Source organism: Martes martes (genome assembly GCF_963455335.1).
Source record: "Martes martes genome assembly, chromosome: 1".
Taxonomy (NCBI): domain Eukaryota; kingdom Metazoa; phylum Chordata; class Mammalia; order Carnivora; family Mustelidae; genus Martes; species Martes martes.
Genome location: NC_137888.1, coordinates 17,578,053 through 17,597,397, shown reverse-complemented (window position 1 = coordinate 17,597,397; position 19,345 = coordinate 17,578,053). Strand labels below are relative to the sequence as shown.

The 19,345-nt window shown below is 37.5% G+C and overlaps 1 protein-coding gene across 1 annotated transcript in view; it reads right to left on the bottom strand.

The window, feature by feature from the left end:
* CYYR1 (cysteine and tyrosine rich 1) overlaps window positions 1-19,345 on the bottom strand; it is a 98,188-nt gene that overhangs the window by 10,431 nt on the left and 68,412 nt on the right. The window contains exon 3 of the mRNA XM_080809206.1: window positions 3,013-3,170. Coding sequence (XP_080665332.1) covers window positions 3,013-3,170 — 158 coding nt within the window. The remainder of the gene's footprint in view (window positions 1-3,012; window positions 3,171-19,345) is intronic.

Sequence of the window (19,345 nt, the reverse complement as noted above, 5' to 3'; positions counted from 1 at the left end):
TTTGAAAAACATTCAATACTACTCTGTGTTTTTTCCTATCTCTTAAGTAAAAGCTTAATTAGTGATTTTGAGAAGGAAATGAGAAGTAATCAAGCACATTATGCTTTTTGAAGATCCAGCTTTTTTGTAGTAAAAATGCTTCCACCATAAGGTTTATTATGTTTCTCACATTATTCAGTTCCCAGAACAATGCATTTACTGAAAATGTAACATGCTGCTCTGATCTGCCAGTATAAAGGATGCCACTCTAAAGTTTTAAAAACATGCTTCTATGCATGAAAGAGAAACCTCAAATTCAGAAAGACATTAAAATATTTTGTACCTTCTATTCTAATTTTATAAAATGTTTTTAATGTTTTAAAATGTTTAATGTTTAATTTTAACTAAACTTTTTTTGATCAAGCAAAAGTGTATCTGGAATATTATCTACAGAGGGCTTTTCCTTGCCATCTCTCCAGATAATGTATCTGTCTGACCCTCTGTTCCCTTGAGTTATGGGTTGACCAGGTTAAAAAAAAAAACAGGAGATGTGAGGAATAAAAAATAATTCCCCTCATTTTTTCCTATTTCTAATATCATTACACTAATCCCAACAATATTTTTAGTAAGTTGGAAAGATTCAAAATTGTGAGTTGCTTTTGTAGTTGAGTAAAAGCTCATATTCCAGGGTGCATTTTAAGGTAAATTCCCTGGATTTTGATATATAACTAAATCAGATCTCATCATGGATTGTGCTCCTTACTTGTTTAGCTGTATCTGCTGAGTGCCCATTATGTGCCAGTCCTGGTATTTTACTTGGGACTGGATGGTGAACAGAATAGATCACGATCCCTGCCTTGTGGATCTAGGAGGAGGGGATGGAAATTGAACAATAAATGTAACAGTTGGACAAACTATATGGTATAGATTAAAAGCACTCTGGAAAAAAAATACGGAGTAGAATAAGGAAGGACATAAGACAATTTTAAATAGACCAGAGTAGGTTTCATTCAGGAGGTGATCTTTGATCAAAAATTTGAATTAAGTGAGGGATTCAATATTCTAGGCAAAGATCCAAGATGGGAGTGTGCCATGTTGTGTTCACATGGAGTGTGTTTTTGTGTTCACAGAAGAATGTGCCTGAAGACAGAGTGGCAAGAGGAAGTAGAGAAGGAAATGAAGTCAGAGAAATAAAAAGACGAGCCAATTCATGTTTTGCTTTATAGGCCCTGGTCAGGAATTTGCTTTTTTTTTTTTTTTAAAAGATTTTATTTATTTATTTGTCAGAGAGAGAGAGAGAGAGAGAGAGAGAGAGCACAGGCAGACAGAGTGGCAGAGGGAGAAGCAGGCTCCCTGTGGAGCAAGGAGCCCGATGTGGGACTCGATCCCAGGACGCTGGGATCATGACCTGAGCCCAAGGCAGCCGCTTAACCAACTGAGCCACCCAGGCGTCCCAGGAATTTGCTTTTTTACTCTGGATAAAATGAGGAACCACTGGCTGGACTCTTCTCTGGAGAAAATGGAAAGCCATTGGAAGATTTTGACTAGAAGAATGATATTATTTGGCATCTACTTTAAAATGTTCAATCTGGCTACTGGGTTTAGAATAGACCCCTGGGGGCCAAAGGTGACTGCTGGAAGAGCAGTTAGGATATAATCACAGTAATGCAGGTGAGAGCTGAGGGTGGCTCGCACGAGTAAAGAGCAGTGGGAACAGTGAGTAGTCAGACCCTGTATATACTTGGAGATGGAACTTGAAGTTTTCCTAGTAGTTTGTGTGCAGGTTTGATGGAGGCAAGGAGTCAAGGATGACTCAAAGATTTTTGGCCTAAACCACTGGAAGTCCAGAGATGTCATCAGTTGAGAGGAAAAAGGCTGTGAGTAGAGGTTTGGGGGGATGATCAGAAGTATAGCATTGAACATGTTCAACTTGAGATAGCTATGAGACTTCCAAGCTGAGATGTCCAGCAGGCAGTGGGATCAAATGCATCTGAAATTCAGGAAGGAGGTTTGGGATGGAGGTTTACAACTTTGGGAGGCATTAACATATAAATAGTACTTAATACTATGAGACCAAATGATATAACCAAGGATGTAAGTATAGACATAGTCTATAAAAAGACACAAGTATCTGACCCTTCAGACACTTGGAGAAGAGGAAGAACTGACAAAAGATGAACAGGAGAAATGATCATTCTCACATTCATCCAAAATTTGCTCCTTCAAGTTGAAGTTGATAGGGAAAAAGTTAAGAGAGGAAGGTTATTAGGGAATTGATACATGGGGCAGATTGCATGTAGAAGGGATCTTCTTCTCTATAGGGGCTAAGGAAGGACGTGACTGTCAATAGGAAATTACCTTTCTAATAATGTGTTAGATTCAAACTTGACTGCTTTTTATATGTCAAATGGCACATATACATACAGACTGACTTAGAAAGCACTACTGAACAATCACCTAATGCAAATTGCAGTATTTTGTTTATGGAGTCATATGTATTCAGTATATTTATATGTAGAACTTCTAGCAGATTCTCACCAAATACCTATCAAATTATTAATGTATTACCCTTGCTCTATATTGAGAATTTTCATATTATGTTAAAACTGTTTTCTTTGCATACAGAGGACACATAAAAATTTTGTTCCATCCTTTTTCTTAAGACATACATACCTATTAAATCAGATGCAGTTTGTTAAGAAATGTCACTTATACTTTCTCTATAATTACTTCTCAGAACTCTGGCAGGTAGACACAGTGGATATGAACTGTGTAGTTCTCTTAACTCTGGCTGGTTGGGAATTGTAGGCAAGAAGACAAGCATTACAAATATGAATACCTTCAAATGTGAGCTAGATTTTATTAGTTGGACCTAAGTAATCTCCATTGAAATCTAGAGCTTCAGTCTGCGTTAATTTAGAAATGCCCTACATTCTTGGAGATCATTGCATTGAAAGTCTTCAATGCTTCCTCTGTCCAAGCAGTAGAGCATAACTAATGAATCCTTCAGAAGGAGAGAGCGATTGTGTTTACCAGGATAGGAGGAGATGGCATTGATGTGAGTGGTCCTGATGACGCCCACCCGGGTCCCACGGTTGTTTTTCATACACATGCAGATACATATGGCAATTCCAGCGATGACCCCCATGATGAATACAATTCCAAACACTATGCCAGCAATTGCCGTGCCCCTAAAAAAGGAAAACAAAAGTATATTTATTGAAAAGGTTCATAAGACTTTCAAATACAGCTCTATGACTAAATGACAAATGCTCTTTGGCAAATCTCCTTGGATATTAAAAAAAAAAAAAAGTCATTCCCTGAATCAGTCAAGTAAGTAGTCTTGTGTATTTTAATAGATAAGAAAAAGTTATAAGCTTTCAGGGAATCCTCTTCCAGTACAGTAAACCTATCATTCAGATTCTGGCTTTAGAAATCCATGTATATTTATACAAAACACGATTATTCAGATATGCTCTCTAAAATAATAATTAAAAAACCATTCTGCTGCTTATTTAAACTGCAAAGAACTTATTGTCTGTGAGTACACATTTACTGAAAACAACTTGATAAATGTCAAAATATTAAATAAAATTTAACGTTTATCTTTATTAAACTCTTCACAAAATAGAACTGGAATTTTTTTCTTAACAGAATAGAGAAAAATAAACCAAATGTTTTAAGACATCTATTCAGAAAACAGTTATGACAAATGGTATTCTCATTAAATTCAGTAATAATGCAAGAAAAACCTCTCTTCTATTAATGCTATGTTTTTCTCCAGAAGGTTTTATCTCTCACAACAAAATCATAGAAAGAAAAAATACTGCATGAAAGAGTTAACCTTATCATTATGTGTAAACAATATGATTTGTAGGAGTCTACATTTGTTCACATTTTGGAAAGTAATGGAGACATTTTTGTGAAAAGATGCAGATTTTCAGCCAGCAGTATCATTTCTAGTAATGCTTTCTGAGGAAATGTAGCACATGTGGGCACAAATAATGTAATAAGGATGTTTGCCAATATATTGTTGCTAATAGCAAGATATCAGAAACACCCTAATATCCAAATGACAAAATAGTAATAATAATAATAATAATAATACACCAGAGAATGAATTCTGTATGGTAATTTAAAAGGGTGAAGTGGTCCACATAGATTGAGGTGAAATGTTCATGATTCATAATAACATAATAATAATAATAACACCACAAATGAAAAAGCAGATATTAACAAAATACCAGTATTAATAGAATGATTGCAGGAAGAAAGTTATATTCTTACATTTCAAATTTTTGAATGTATATGTGATTATTTTATAGATAGGGGACAATGAAGAAAATTTTCACTTTCTAATTTGGGTAACCCCTCCCCAGAAGTAACCATTTCAACTCCTTCAAACATTGTTTTAGTACTCCCCCCTTTTTAAAAAAATTTTTAAATGTTTTGTTTATTAGAGAGAGAGAGAGAGGCTGGGAGCATGAGCAGGGGAAGGGGGAAAGGCAGAGGGAGAGGGGCAAACAGACTCCCTGCTGACCTTGGATCTGGATGAGGGGCTCAATCTCAGGACCCTGAGATCCTGACCTGAGATGAAGTCAGACACTTAACCAACTGAGCCACCTAGGCACCCCTGTTTTAGTAACTTTCTTCCTATTTCTCAGTAATACAATTACATTCTTTTAGTTTTTTAATATTATCTATTGGTTCCTTTCATAGTATTTGGGAATTTAGATCCCACAAACTTTATCCTTTTAGGATTTATATTACCATGTCATCAGGATTTATATTACCATGCCATTGTTTACTGCTGAGCCAAGCAAGGCACCAGGGTTACCTCTCATTTCTGTTACACTTACTTTGTTTAAGGAATTTCCGTGAGTTCCCATCTTTCCATATGTCTGTTGTTATCCTCCCCCACAAAGTTTTAGAAAAATTTTGAACAATTATCAGAAGTTCTTAGCATTTTCTTTTTCTACTGGTATTATGAAATTGCATAATGCACTTGGATTTTTAAAAAATTCTTTTTCCAGGCCCTTAGGATTTTTCATGTCTAGACACTCATTCTTCAGTTCTTGAAACTGTGCCATAAATGGATATTTTCCTTTCCACCTTTTTATCTGTTTCTCTTTCTGGAAGCCTATTCTGAAAGCACTTCTGGGATAACTTCTCTAATTTTTCTGATTTCTGTTTCCTTGAACTACTTTCTGGGGAATTTCATTGACTTTACCTTCCAAAGTTTTGTTGAACTTCTCACATTCAGCTATTATATGTTTAATTTCTGGGTGCTCTATCTTATCCTCCAAAGTACCCACCTCCTTATTTTATTGAGTCCTGTTTTGTTTTCATTGATATGGTTTCTCTTCCTATTCCTGAAGGTACTAATGAAACACACACACACACACACACACACACACACACACACACACACATATTTTAAACTTTCTCTACTTTCTGTATTACCTCCTGTCCTGTTTAGTTTCCTTTTTATTTTGATCTGTTTCATGTTTGGTATTTTCCTTAAATGTCTGGTGATCCTGAATCTTCAGCTCTTTAAAAAAGAGGCACAGAGGAGCTGCTTGGAAGTTCACGGTGGCCCCCTGCCATTGCACAGGTGAAATCCACAGTCTAAGAGTTCTCATAGTATTTTTGTTGGGGCTGTTCATTTTTCCCCTTAAAAGGATCCTCCAGTTTGAGCCAGCCTGACACTCTGCTGGAGCCTAGGGTTTTGCCTATAAGAGTATGAACTTCCATAAAATCCTGATACTTTTAGATCAGAGACTCAGTCTCACTCTGCTGTGATGGTGGAGCCATTGGGAAGAAGTCTTCAGCAACAACATTTTTGTGGTTTAAAAGCATGATTTCTAAAACCAGAATGCCTAGGTTCCAACTGTTCTTTGCACAAGTTGCTGAATGCCTCCCACCCTTCTAATTTTCTTATTAATTAAATGAAGGTCACCTTGGTACTTATCTGATTCTCCTCTCAAATTTCATATCATGAAATATCTGTACTCCTGGACTCATTTGTCAGCTAAATAATTTCTTACATTTGTGCTATATAAATATTTATCCAATACTCTTCTTTCTTTTTTTTTTTTTTTTAAGATTTTATTCATTTGACAGAGAGAGAGACAGAGAGAGAGGAAACACAAGTAAGGGGAATGGGTAAGGGAGAAGTAGGCTCCCCGCCAAGCAGAAAGCCCAATGCGGGACTCGATCCCAGGACCCTGGGATCATGATCTGAGCCGAAGGTAGATGCTTAATGACTGAGCCACCCAGGTGCCCCTATCCTATACTTTTCTAAGACAGGTCTATAATTCTCACCCCAAACCCTTGGGGCCAGGTCTATCTCATAAGTCATAAATGTTAAGATTTTGGCAAGAAAATATAGTACATATACCATATATTGTGGGATACTTCCAAGGCCAGCATCCTGAGTACACGTATATACATTTACATTCCTGTAGTAAAGGTGGGAATACTAACAGCCGTGGATTACGTAGAGACTAGCAAAAAGGTCAAGATTCTTTTGGGTCAAGTCTGGCCACCAAGTCAGTTACATAAAACATTTCAGTTTCCATAGCTGTTTGTTTGTTTTTGAGGATTTCAAAATTGCAGATAAGGAGTTGTGAACCTGTATTTGTACTTTTCACAAGAGATTTTCTTTTTATGGCTTTTCCCACTCTTAAGAAAACGACACCACTAAGAATTCCAATAGGCCCTTTAAAAATATTCTTACACGCATTTTAACTATGTTAGTACATTATGAAAGCAGAATGTGAGACATATTTGGATGTGCTGCTATTAATGATTAAAGGATGGCTGAGTCCAGCAGCTTAAGAAATAAGCCTTTTCAAAAAAGAGAGATTTATCAAAGAATAATTTGAAATACATAAACCAAAAGTAATCTGGAAACCTTTTAATTGTAATTTTGAAGTCCAAATAAGATTGATTTGGAGGGCTTAATTTATGTTCCAGAAATAACCAATGGCCCAATTATTCAGGCAAAGAGTTTCAAAGTAAGTGTTATGGAAACTGTTAAGATATCAGATTGGGACATATTTATATTCATTAATTCATTTTTTAAATAGAGGAAAGTAGAAAATTAGTCACATTTTGTTTTCCTGTTGGCAGCTCCAGCAAAAGTGCCTGCTTGTGAGGTCAGTAATGAGGTTTCAACTAATGTGTTAAATGAGGTTTCTTTTTTTTTTTTTTTTTTAAAGATTTTATTTTATTTATTTGACAGAGAGAGACACAGCGAGAGAGGAAACACAGCAGAGGGAGTGGGAGACGGAGAAGCAGGCTCCCTGCGGAGCAGTGAGCCGGATGTGGGGCTCGATCCCAGGACTCTGGGATCATGACCTGAGCCGAAGGCAGACGCTTAACGACTGAGCCACCCAGGCGCCCCTAAATGAGGTTTCTGATTAAATCATGATTTTGGTGTCCTTGATCTTTTGATACCCATTAGCAACTGTAAATTAGTTATTAAAGACATGGCAAGTATAACATTTATAGAATTATTTACTCCATTATTAATTAAAATAAACAATAAACAAACAGTAACCTTCTGGCATATAAATAACTTGGTTTCGTCAACTGTTGGAAAGAGAGAAGCTATTAACTTGAGAAATTTGGCGTCATAAACATCTTGAAAAAATGGAGGGAATGTACTTCCTTTGACAGAATGGATTGCAGAGTATACATGTTTTCCTTTTTAAGCTTTTATTTGGAAATATTTACAGACTCACAGACAGTTATAAAAGGGATAGAGACAGGTCCTGCGTATCCTCCACCCAGTAAGCTCCAGTGGTTACATCTTAGAAAACTAGAGTATAACACCAAAATCAGGAAATTGACATTAATATAAAGTGTGTGTATTGTTCTGTGTCATTTGAACACATCAGAGATCATGGGATCACTATGGCACGCAAGGTACAAAACTAACCCATTATCAGAAAGATTTGTTGTGCTACTCCTTTATGGTCACACCAACAGCCCTCCCCTCACCATTAATAACTGCTCGAATCACTCCTCTGTTCTCCATTTTTGTAATTTTTTCATGTCAAGAGTGTCATACAAATGGAATCATATAGCATGTTACCTCTTGAGGTGGACTTTTTTTTACTCAGCATAATACCCTTGGAATCTATCCTAGCTTTTCTGTGTACTAATACATTCCTTTTTTATTATTAACTAATATTTCCTGATACAGAAATAGCATAGTTCATTTACCCATGACCTATTTGCAGGACATTTTGGTTATTTCCAGTTTTGGCTTTTGCAGTTAAGCCTGCTATGTACAATCATGTACAGGTTTTTGTGTGAATGTATGTATTCATTTCTCTGGGATAAATGCCCAAAAGTGGGATTGCTGGGTTATTTGATAAGTATATGTTGAATTTTTGAAAAATACTGCTGAAATACTTTCCAGAATGGTAGTACTCTTTTATATTTCCACAGTAGAGTAGGAGACATCCAATTTCCCGCCATCCTTGCTAGCATTTGGTGTTATCATTATTATTATTTTTTATTTTTTCTATTAACATATAATGTATTATTTGTTTTAAAGGTACAGGTCTGTGATTCATCAGTCTTACACAATTCACAGCACTCACCATAGCACATACCCTCTCCAATGTCCATCACCCAGTCACCCCACTCCTCCCACAACCCCCCCTCCAGGAACCCTCAGTTTGTTTCCTGAGATTAAGAGTCTTTTATGGTTTGTCTCCCTTTCTGGTTTCATCTTGTTTCATTTTTCCCTCCCTTCCCCTATGATCCTCTGTCTTGTTTCTCAAATTCCAGGTATCATTGAGATCATATGATAATTGTCTTTCTCTGATTGACTTATTTTGCTTAACATAATACCCTCTAGTTCCATTCATGTTATTGCAAATGATAAAAATCTTATCCTTTTTTGTGGCTGAGTAATATTCCACCATATGTATATGCATATAGATATATAAACTCATAATATACATAAATATGTAATGTATATATTATATATAATATCTATAAATACAAAAAGTAATATATATTTTAAGGAACCTTCATACTATTTTCCATAGTGGCTGCACTAACAGTGCACAATTGTTCCTTTGGCTCTACATTCTCACCAACTCTTTTATTTCTTGTCTTTTTTTTTTTTAAAGATATTATTTATTTCTTTGAGAGAGAGAGAGCACAAGCAGGGTTGGGGCAGAGGGAAGGGAAGAGGGAGAAGCAGACTCCCAGCTGAGCAGGGAGCCCTGCCATGTGAGGCTCAATCCCAGGACCCCAGGGTCATGACCTGAGCTAGAGGCAGCCACTCAATCCATTGAGCCACCTTGGCATCCTCTTTCTTTCTTTCTGTCTTTCTTTCTCTCTCTCTCTCTCTCTCTCTTTCTTTCTTTCTTTCTTCCTTTCTTTCTCTCTTTGTTTTTTTGGTATTTCTTTATTTAAGTAATCTCTGCACCCAATATGGGGCTCAAACTCACAACCTCAAGATCAAGAATTACATACTCCTCCATGTCCTCCTTGTCCTTTTAATACTGGCAATTCTGATAGGTGTAAGGTTATACCTCGGAGTGGCTGGTTAGTGGCTGATTAGTGATGTTGAGCATGTTTTCATGTGTCTGTTGGTCATCTGTAATATAGTGGAAGTATTTCTTATAGGTACCACTTTATTATTAAATTAAACCTGAAAGGACATTTTTCTTGAGAAAAGAAAGAAATCTAACTTATTTTAATGCTGTTAATTATTTTAACTTTAGTTGCTGATTTCTGGATTATAAAGCACAATTTGGTTAAGTATGTATGCAAAGAGAATTTTCTGTCTTCAGGAAGCTACTACAAAATTTTTCATGAATTCTAAAAAATTTCAGAAATAATTATCTTCTTATGGTATTTAAAAACTATAAACTTAGTACTAAACAAAAACTTAGGTTTTTTTGTTATATACAGTGACACATATGCAAAAATCCAAGGTTGTTAAAGCAAATTATCTTTTTAATTATCCATTATAATCATTTATTATGGTAAATACTTTTGTACTCAGTTTAGTCCAGGAGTAAGCAAACTAAGACCATGGGCCACATAGGGCACCCCCCCCCAGGTTGTTTTAGCAAATAAAGTTTTTTTTGGAATAAAGCTCAACCCATTTGTTTCCATGTTGTCTAACTGGTTTGGTGCTGTTTCAAAGTTGAATAGTTGTGAGACCACATGGCTTTAAAGTCTAAAATATTTACTCTCTCATCTGTTGTAGAAAAAGTGTACTGATCTCTGACTTGATTCACTTGCTAATAAATTAATGTTGCCTTTCCCTAAATGACTTTTTCTAAAAAATTATGCTACTAATGATATTATGACAGAGCAAGTGGCGGCATAGACAGGGCAATTCGTACTGAAAATCTAACAGTCTATGGTATTTGGAAGATCTTTTAATTCTATTAAATAGAAACTCACAAGAATTGCAAGGCTTAAATATTCTTTTTGATTACCCCCACTGATACTTACTGTAGTACATTTCTGATGCTACTTCAATAAAAAAATTACTCATGATTTGTGGTTTAGTAAAAAATAAATATTTGGTCTTATCCCCAGGTTCCTGGCACACAGCTGTTAAAACCCTCAGAATCTCTAGAGTGATAAAAGTGTCTTTTGTATGCTAACGAGATAACTGGTGTCTGAAGGTCACTTAGGTTTAAGAAGGGATCTGGTCCCTGGAAAGACCTAAGCATATTAATGGGTTGGAATTTTCAGCCCCATTTATAACATCTGGGAAAAGGGGCTGGGGCTGGAGATTAATCACCAGTGACCAGTGAGTGATTCAAACATACACACACAAGGAAACCTCCATTAAAAACCGCTGCATGATGGGTTTCAGAGATCTTCTGGGTTGGTGAACACACTGATAGTGCTTTGGTGGGGGGAGCTCCTGTAAAGGGCTTGGGAGTTCTGGAAGCTCCAGGCCCCTCTCCCTAAACCTTGCCCTATGCATTTCTTTCATTTTGTTGTTTCTGAATGGCATCCTTTATAATTAACTGGTAATCCTAAATAAAGTGCTTTCCTGAGTCCCGTGACCTCTATCATTGATTCAAACCTGAAGGAAGGGGTTGTGGGAGTCCCTGATTTTGCAACCAAGTTAGATGGAAGTGTGGGTGACTCAGGGACCTGAAACTTGTGACTGGCATCTGAAAGGAGGGTAGTCTTCTGAGACTAAGCCCTTAAACCTGTGGAGTCTGTGCTGACTCCAGAGACTTAGTGTCAGGATTGAATTGAATTGTAAGGCACTCCTTTGGAAGGAGAATTGGTTCCTGTCAGGAGGGAAAACACCCCATATGCTTCCTTCTCTGTTCTCCCAAAATCTTTTTGAGTGTCTGTTAGTGTCTTTTGTTAGCTCCATAGGTAGATACTGATCACTCGCTGATAATGAAAAAAATTTTGAATGCAATTATAGACTGAAAATTTGTACCAGAATGAGACTCTGTAATTAAGATAATAAATGTATTTGTAGTGGCTCTAATGATACTGTGAATCTGTGATTTATAACAAGGCTCTGAGATAATACACTTCATTCAGTGAATAGCTTTTTATAAGAAAAAAGAGATTCTGATAATGTTGCAATTGGTACAGTAATATTTACCACACAGTTTTAGGCCCAGCATTACTATACAGGAACTTAATACAGCTACTTTGACCGGGTTTTACAATTAAATAATGTTTGAGGTAAGTAAGAGATATGACAAGGATACTACTATATCATTTCCCTTCTTCACTGACACGACCAACTTACAAATGTATTTTATAAAACAGCATAATACAAAGGACTTATGAATAATCTATGCAATAATTTAATTAACAGCAGTCCTAATAAAATAGGAAAATAAAAAAGGGCCACAGAGATATTTGATGCCTATATAAGATGCAAGCAGAATTACAAAGTATTTTCATTAGGAGAAACTTTTCATATGGACAAAAGAGTTTTTAAGAAGTACATAAAAAATAAGTGAGAGGTAAAATTTTTGGAGTTTTCTAGAAAAAAAAAGACCACAATTTCAAAAGAATAAACTTAAAATGGGTTCATCTATTATAATGAAAATGTGTAAGTGAAGCTGAAGCATTTTTATGTTTTTATTAAAGAAGGAACACTAAATAATCCTATTTATTTATGATAATCCATATGTGATGAATTAAAGCAATGAAAAAATATTCCAACTATAGTACTGAAAGTAAAATGCATATATGAGCAGAATAAAACTTGGCAAATTTTTTTCTTCAATATGTTCTATTTGCACAGTAATTGTTCTTTTAGCCAATGCATTAAAATATTGTAGTACAATATTTTCATGTTCAGAAGTCTTTAAAACCAGTATTTTATTCTAAACCTACTGGCAATTGGTAAGGTATATAATTTAGTAAAACTCTGAATTGCTTAATTTAAAAATGATGCATTTTCCTCTCTGTTGCTTTAATAAATTATTACAGAATGGTAAGAATAGAAAAACAAACTCAATGGAGTATGGTTCTTAATACGAGTATTTACTTCTATACCTTCCATTAATAACAACAGGATCCCAGAACTACCTGTGTCTAGGTCTGTATCTCTCTTCAGCTAGCTACTTTATATCTATACATAAATCAAATAAGCCTACTATAATTTCAAGTGTTTAAATTATAACCAAATATTGTTATAATCCCTAAAATGCTTATTTTAGGAGGATAGAAATATCAATCCATAAGATTCTCCCAATAAATCTATATGACTTGCCAAAAAAAAAATCCTGCAAAATTCAAATATGCCCAAGGTATTCATTTTTGCCTTTTTTCATGCTAGTTCACTTTACTAACTTCATTCAACATATCCTCGGTGGGGGAGGGCTTTACAAGGAATTTCTCTGTTATCCTTAGAATAATAAAATTAGAAATTAATGTTTCTCTAGTAATATGTGCTACCAAAATGAGCCCATTGTTTCTTTAAATGAATAAATATACCTAATTTACTGACTCAATTCCTGTGGTAGATAGATGTCTACCTCAGTATCTGTTTCCTATGTTTCCCTTGATAAAATAACTCTTTTTTTAAAAAAAGATTTATTTATTTGAGAGAGTGAGAGCAAGCACAAGCTGGGGGGGCAGGCAGAGGGTGAGGGAGAGAGAATCTTAGGCCGACTACACTGAGCAGGGAGCCCTTTGTGGGGCTTGATCCCTGGCCCTGAGATCATGACCTGAGCTAAAAACCAAGAATCAGATGCTCAACTGACTGCAGCACCCAGGCTCCCCTCTCTTTTTTTTTTTTTTTTGAAAGATTTTATTTATTTGTCAGAGAGAGTGAGCACAGGCAGACAGAGAGGCAGGCAGAGGCAGAGGGAGAAGCAGGCTCCCCGCTGAGCAAGGAGCCTGATGTGGGACTCGATCCCAAGACCCTGGGATCATGACCTGAGCCGAAGGCAGCCGCTTAACCAACTGAGCCACCCAGGCATCCCCAGGCTCCCCTCTCTTAATAAAAGAATTCCTAATGGTTAACTTGGTACATGCCTACCTGAAATAAAGACTATTATCTTCCAGGTACTCTTAAAGCTAGTTTTTTTTTTTTTTTTTTTTTTTTTATGTGATAAAATGCTGGAAGGTAAGTTGTAAAATATTTTGTGACTTCTCTCAGGAAACCTCCTTAAAAATGGCTAGAATGGGCTTTTTGTCTCTTCATCCCACCTTCCATCCATCCTGGTTTCTGAAATGAAGACAGCCCTCCTAGGGAAAGAAGAGGAGGTGTGAGTTTAATGGACATGCTGTGTGATCTTTGAATTGCCTATCTCTGGATTTCCTTTACATTAGAGAGAAACAAACTTTTAAAAAATTTCATTAAAACCTTTGTTATTTCAGTTTCTCTCTCTCTCTCTCTCTCTGTCTCACTGTGTGTGTGTGTGTGTGTGTGTGTGTGTGATATAATGCTTGACCTAAGCTTACCTGATACAGCTCCTTTGCCAAGATTAGCATACAGTGTAAACAAAAAGAAATCTTTAATATGGAATAGCAGTTTTAAGGAGCATATAGGTATTCTGAGATCCCTGTGAAAAGGTTCCCCCCCACCAAAAAATACCAGAACTATGGAAGCATGAAACTGCATCCAACTTCGATTAAATTGGGATAATTCATCTTACATGTTATGTAGGACTAAATTTGTATGAGACAGTGAGAGACCTTCAAGAAATCTCTGCCATTTCCTAGATGTCAAAGAGGATGCAAAATGAGAATAACAAATGGTCTTGAATGTGTTGTGACTGGTAGGGTGATCTCTACAATAACATTTCATCACTGGAGTTCAATGGTAAATGATTTGATTGATGAAGAAAGCAAGAATAATTCAAACCAGAAGGTACCCTTTGAGAAGTGGTTGGGTTCCAGTTATCTCCACTGACCAAATTTTCTGAACAAGTACCCAATTACTATAGTAGATTTATAAAGTGAATTCAATGAAGATCAAATTCATATAATAAAATAATAGTAATATTAATAATAATTTGTTAAGATGAGTATTTTTTTTTCAGGAAAACAGCAATCTGATAGAAGATTTCCTGAACTATATTACTTGCTATGTTCTGTATACTGCGTGGATTCCAAGAGTCATTATTTGATTAGCTGCCAACAGAGCCTTGGGATAGAGCATAATGTACGGTGGGTCAAAGTCTAAACGCAGTAACTCATAGTTACAAAAGTTTCCAGACTTTTTTTTTCCATGCAAATACATGAACATGTTTCATTTCATTTCATATTTATTAGACACCAATATTTAGAAAAGTAGTATTGACCCACACATAGATCAGTTTATTTTCCAGTCATGCCCTTGAAGTGTTTGATTTAGTTCTGTCATTATTGTCTGCAATTCTAAATGGTTGTCACTAGGGAGCAACATACACATTTCACTCACAAAATAGGTAATGAGCCTCTACCGTGTGCTAACCACTATTCTGGGTGCTGAGATAAAAGTTGAGTGATACATGGGACCTGCCTTCAAGAATTTTAGAGTCAATGTCTAAGTATATAAGACTAAGACAAGAAAATAATTACAGAATTTGATTGTACTCAGCAAAAGAGAGCTTTTTCTTTTTTTAACAATATGAATGTCATACACTAAAGAGAGCAGTAATGATTTTTTTTTTAAGATTTTATTTATTATTTCACAGAGAGAGAGAGAGAGAGAGATCACAAGTAGGCAGAGAGGCAGGCAGAAGGGGAGGCAGATGGGGAGGGAGAAGCAGACTCCCTGCTGAACAGAGAGCCTGATTCAGGGCTCGATCCCAGAACCCTGAGATCATGACCTGAGCCGAAGGCAAAGGCTTAACCCACTGAGCCACCCAGGTGCCCCTCAGTAATGATTTCTTAATACTTCTTAGCTGCATATAAAAGGTTTTTGATCTGCAGGGTACTGTTGTGAAATAGAAACGGACCCACTTGTTTTGCAGGTGAGAAAACCAAATCTATGAGAGGTGAAAATAAAGGTCTTTTAGCCATTTTCATGGTAAAAAATAGAGCTCAGGGGTCCTAATTCCCACCACAGAGCTGGTTCTATTCCAGCAGACTGCCCTCTCTCATTCTCTCATCCATTCAACAACTGTTTATGAAGTCTCTTCACTCTGTTAAGCACTAGGCATAGAAAGATGAACAAAGTCTCAACAGAAAGCGGAGAGGAAGGGGAGAGAGAGGATTCCTGGAACATGCCGGAAATGGAAGCTCTGAAGACTGAATGAATAGAGGAATAAGCCAGAGGCCAGAGTGCAGAATGTCTTCCCTGTGGGCAACGGCTGCTTGCTGCACAATATGCCGTTCATAAAAAATGTGCTGAAATCAAGACTAGAGCAGATATGCAATCATAAGCTACATTTAAATAGATACCACCACTGCACACAGGTTCTACTGCCTTTTGCTTTTCAAATCTAAAAAAGTTTCCAACTGCTTCTAGTATAACACTCTCATTTATACTGCTTTGGCACAGGTCACCCTTTTGAAGAAACCTTTGCTGAAACTTCATACTGAGCTAATTACCTTAACTCGCTTATGATAATTACTTTAGGCAGGACTATCATTTTCTTTCTGTACCTTTTTTTGTTGTATTTTGAGAAGGAAAAAAATCATAAGCCAGTTTTTTTAACAGTGACTGTAAGGATTTCTACTGAAAATCTATTTGCTGAGATTTGTGTAAGATGTAAGAGATTGAATCTGATTACGAAGATTCAGAGTCCTTAGAGTAATCTGTTTTCCTTCCATTGACTCCAGCTTGGAGAGTTTCAAATAAATACGGAAGCTCACACAGTTATTGACCTGGCAGATTAACAGCTACCCTCCAAGCCTAGACGTTTAACGTTTAATGTTCCCATAGGACTTGGGTGTGTGTTGGTGGTTGTAAACCCTTCCAGATTAAATGCTGAAGCAGGTAACAGACCTTGATAATGTAATGGGTCCTTGGCAGTGAGCCCACATGCTGTCCAACCTCGTGTTTCTTCATGTGATTCTACCACTGCTAGACTATACATTGCCAGCTGGCCTTCCCACCCAAACTACTGTGATCCTCTTCCTAGACCTTAGCAAGACGCCATCCTCACCTGAGACAAGCCTTCGATCGGTCACTGTCTGCTGGGGTCATCCCTGGTTTTAGACCTGCCAATGATTTTCCAATGATTTGTTCTGTTCTGATATTTATTACCTGCAACAGCTCTCAGGAGCCTGGAACTGCCCAGACCCAAGAGCTGCTGTTAGATCACAGCTCTCGGAAGGCCTTGCTCACAACCTCACCTGTGCTAGCCTGATGTGGCTGATCAGAAGTGAGAACTCTGGCTTCCTCATAGGATCTAGCCTCATGCTTATTTCAATGATTCTTAAAGCCATTCACAAGCAATACATCCTTATCATTGCAAGCAATACATCCTTATCATTTCATTAATAGTATTCTTCCCCACTGTAGGTGGCCGCCTCTATATAACTTCAACAGTTTCTGAGGTTTTTTATGCCTTGCAATTACCCATGAGAGAAAAACTGATTTCAACCGTGTCTCATTCCAGTACATAAAATTCCAGTGAAGGAATGTGATTGGCCCAGCTGCAGCTGGGGACCCACGTGGAGGGGGTCCACAGCCAGGAGTACCACAATTGACCCACCTTAGGTCACATGTTTGCTTCCAGACCTTCAATATGTAACCAATGGGGAAAGATATGGGGGGAAATGGTCAGGTAAATTCAGGAACAGAGGCAAGGGGTTTGGCATATGATGACACAGATATCCACATACACTATAACTTTGTGTAGCTGACATTATTAGGATTCCAGGTCCAAGTCTGGATTTATGGATATGAGCTACAATTATAAAGAAAGAAACAAATGCTCCCAAATCTCAGTTTTGTCTGTCTTCCGCCTAAATATATAATTGGTGCCACAAAGTCAAAGAGGTAAACTTCAGGTAGGTTTGTAGGTATAGAACTATGAGGATTTCTAGTGGCTATCTATCCTAGCAGACCTTATTTTATTTTATTTTATTATTTTTTTAATCTTATTTATTTAATTGACAGACAGAGATCACAAGCAGGCAGAGAGGCAGGCAGAGAGAGAGAGAGAGAGGAAGCAGAGAGCCCGATGCGGGGCTCGATCCCAGGACCCTGAGATCATGACCTGAGCCGAAGGCAGGGGCTTTAACCCACTGAGCCACCCAGGTGCCCCATAGCAGACCTTATTTAAAAAAAAAATCATTTAACTCAAGGTTGGAGAGAATCATAAACTATGCAATATCAAACTCCTTTCAGTATTTCTTCTAGCTTAGATATGATGTTGGAGATTCAAGAAAGACAAAAACTGAGGAAGACACAGACGCATGTAATTATAATGCATGACATTAAGTGCAAATGGGGAAGCATAGACCAGGTTCTACAAGAGCAGAGGACAGTGTCTAATCCAAATGTGACAGCGTGTATGCTGTGTTGTGTGAGTAGAGATTGGGTGTATAACAGAGTGTGAATAAGAAGGGTGTAGGTAGGGGCGCCTGGGTGGCTCAGTGGGTTAAGCCTCTGCCTTCGGCTCAGGTCATGATCCCAGGGTCCTGGGATCGAGCCCCGCGTCGGGCTCTCTGCTCAGCGGGGAGCCTGCTTCCTCCTCTCTCTCTGCCTGCCTCTCTGCCTACTTGTGATCTCTCTGTCAAATAAACAAAATCTTTAAAAAAAAAAAAAGGAAAAAAAAGGGTGTAAGTATATAAGTGTGTTTGGAGGTGGATTCCTGAAGGAGGTAAACCTCTTCTGAATTTTAAAAGAAGATCAATATTGGGCATCTTAGTGGCACAGCAGCTGGGCATCTGACTCTTGGTTTCAGCTCAGGTTGTGCTCTCAGTGTTGTGAGATCAAGCCCTACAACAGGCTCTGTGCTAAGCTGGGAATCTGCTTAGCTCGGACTCTCTCTCCCTTTCCTTCTGCTTCTCTTCCCCCCTCAGATAAATAAAGAAATCTCTAAAAAAAAATAAAGGGGGGCGCCTGGGTGGCTCAGTGGGTTAAGCATCTGCCTTCAGCTCAGGTCACGATCTCAGGGCCCTGGGATCGAGTCCCACATCAGGCTGTCTGCTCCATGGGGAGCCTGCTTCCTCCTCTCTCTCTGCCTTCCTCTCTGCCTACTTGTGATCTTTGTCTGTCAAAAAAATAAATAAAATCTAAAAAAAAAAAAAAAAGGAAGACTAGGACTTAAAGGGAATTGAGGGGATTAGAGCAGAAGCTTATTTAAGATCAAAAGAACAAGACATAAAGACTACAGGAATGTAATATATCATGATATATTTAAGGGACCATGAATAATCAAGGGCTGCTGGAATAGTAAAGAGGTGAAGCTGGTGAGTGTGCCAGGGTTTAGGGGGCAGATCCGGAGGATTTTCAATGACACTCTCAAGAACTTGGCCTTTTTCTTGGGATTAATGGAAAACAAGTGAAAGCTGTAAGCACAAGTCAGTCTAAGAGTAACGTGGGGTGGAGTTGTTGGGTACCATGCTGTGACCAGGCAGTCCTATTATGAGATCATTGTAATTATCTGGGCAAAAGATGGTGAGAGACTGAACCTGACCATGGTAGTGGGGTAAGGAAGAAGGTGGAGAGGAAGGAGTTCAAGAACACCAAAGAAGGTAGAATTAGTACCTTAAAGTCATCAAGTTCAAACTCCAAAAGGATTATCATAATTCTGTGCCCCCCCACCAGTCACCCAAAGCTCTTGGATACTCCCAGGACTTATAAGTCATTGAATCCGGAAGCAGCTTATTCCATGGTGGAACAATACCCTGTAAGTGTGTGACACTTCAGTGGGATTTAGTTCACCAGACCTTATCTATCCCAAAGAAGAGATCTGTCATAGGGAAGAAAGGAAGTGTCCAG